The sequence below is a fragment of the Egretta garzetta genome, unplaced genomic scaffold, assembly GCF_000687185.1.
Source record: "Egretta garzetta isolate BGI_Z169 unplaced genomic scaffold, ASM68718v1 scaffold430, whole genome shotgun sequence".
Classification (NCBI taxonomy): Eukaryota; Metazoa; Chordata; class Aves; order Pelecaniformes; family Ardeidae; genus Egretta; species Egretta garzetta.
This window is the reverse complement of record NW_009258267.1, coordinates 14,492-16,246: the sequence shown is the minus strand read 5'-3', so window position 1 is coordinate 16,246 and position 1,755 is coordinate 14,492. Positions and strand designations below refer to the sequence as shown.

General features: G+C 41.3%; 1 protein-coding gene across 2 annotated transcripts in view; it reads right to left on the bottom strand.

Moving 5' to 3' along the window:
* The window catches only part of ZNF451 (zinc finger protein 451), a 39,039-nt gene that overhangs the window by 24,927 nt on the left and 12,357 nt on the right, over window positions 1–1,755 (bottom strand). For both annotated transcript variants that reach the window (XM_035888515.1, XM_035888521.1), the window contains exon 7: window positions 636–762. In XM_035888515.1, coding sequence (XP_035744408.1) covers window positions 636–762 — 127 coding nt within the window. The remainder of the gene's footprint in view (window positions 1–635; window positions 763–1,755) is intronic.

Here is a 1,755-nt window from a genome sequence, read left to right as displayed (position 1 = left end):
GAGCACATTATCAAAAAAAAAAAAAGGGAAAAGAGTGGAGGTAGGGAACAACAACAACAACAGCAGCAAATACTATTAGCTTATATTCAAATAAAAACTCAAATTCTAGATTACCCTTTTCCCTTCTGTAAGTTAACTAGTGAGTAGCAGCAAACACATCTGTCAGAGAGACTGGAAACAGAGACAAAACAGTTACACCTGAATCACCCAAGTTTCTTTTCTCATTCTGTTGCCTTTTTTTCCCCTATTTCCTTTCTGCCGCTTTTCTTTACCATCACTTATTTCACCCTAACTTCTTGCCTTTATCTTTCGTAGTTTTGGAGATGCAGAAAAAGGGAACACCTTTCAACAGCACCAACAGAGGGACAGGAGGTTCAAGACAGAACTATGGTCCTCTCAAAAGTACACTGGAAAATACAACCTAATGGTCAGATCTAATGGCAGTACTGTCAGGATACACCAGGTGTTTGACACACAGCAGAACAAGAAAAACTACGTTGAAGACTAAAAAAAAGGAGGGGAGAGAAAGAGGGTTAAAAGGAAAAAAAAAAATAAAAAAATCGGTGCATAATTATACATCTTGAAAACCCTCTACTACATTCAGTCAGGCGAGTTACTTATCCTTATGATCTTGCCTTAGATAAAAGATGATCATTGTACTGCTGAGAAGTTGAAAATCTTTTGCAGCATATCACACAGGCAAGAGCATTATTTGGGGGTCCATGTAACGTGACTGTTGGGTCACAAGGAGAATGATCAAACCTGGAGAGGAAGAAATAATAAACAAACTAGTCCCCTCTAAACGGTCAACATGTTTTGTTTTTTTTAATGGGGAAAAAAAAAAAATCTGTCTTTTTAAGCTATTGGACAAAAACCTATCAGATCAACCTAAACGCTGCAATTCCTCACTTCTACCATTAACTGTATCAGTTGAACAGAGGTGATTCTCCCTGCAGCTGACCACTTTGCAGAGGAATCATACTATTTTTAAGAGCAAGAGAACTAACAAAGCCTTGACTTCTTACAGAGGGATTTTAAAAATTTATCTACTTTTACTGGGATAGATATTTTGGCTTGGATAGAGTTAATTTTCTTCATAGCAGTTTGTACTGTGCTGCATTTTGGATTTATGAACAACAGTGTTGACAGCACAGGGATGTTTTAGCTATTGTTGAGCAATGCTTGCACAGCGTCAAGGCCTCCTCTGTTTTTCAGACTGCCCCACCAGCAAGTAGGCTGGGGGTAGGCAAGAGGCTAGGAGCGGACACAGCCAGGACAGCTGACCCCAACTGACTAAAGGGATATCCCATGCCTTATGATGACATGTTCAGCAATAAAAGCTGGGTGAAGGAGGAGGAAGGGGGAGGGGGGGGATGTTTGGAATCATGATGTTTGTCTTCCCATGTAACTGTTATGTGTGGTAAAGCTCTGCCTGCTGATGGGAATTCCTTATTTTGCTTTGCTTGTGTGCGCAGCCTTTGCTTTACTTATTAAACTGTTTTCATCTCAGCAGTTTTATCAGTTTTCTCACTTTTACCCTTCCCATTGTCTTCCCCATCCCAGTGGGGTGAGTGAGTGAGCAGCTGGGTGGGGCAGAGCAGCCTACCAGGGTTAACCCACAACACTCATTTGAGCTCTCTCCTTACCACCTTCCCCATGGCACATTCACTAGTTAAAAGGTAGTATATGCTGGAATTGACCCCAGATACACTGAGTGCTGACTAGCAGCGATCAGCTACAAACGTGTCTGGCCTA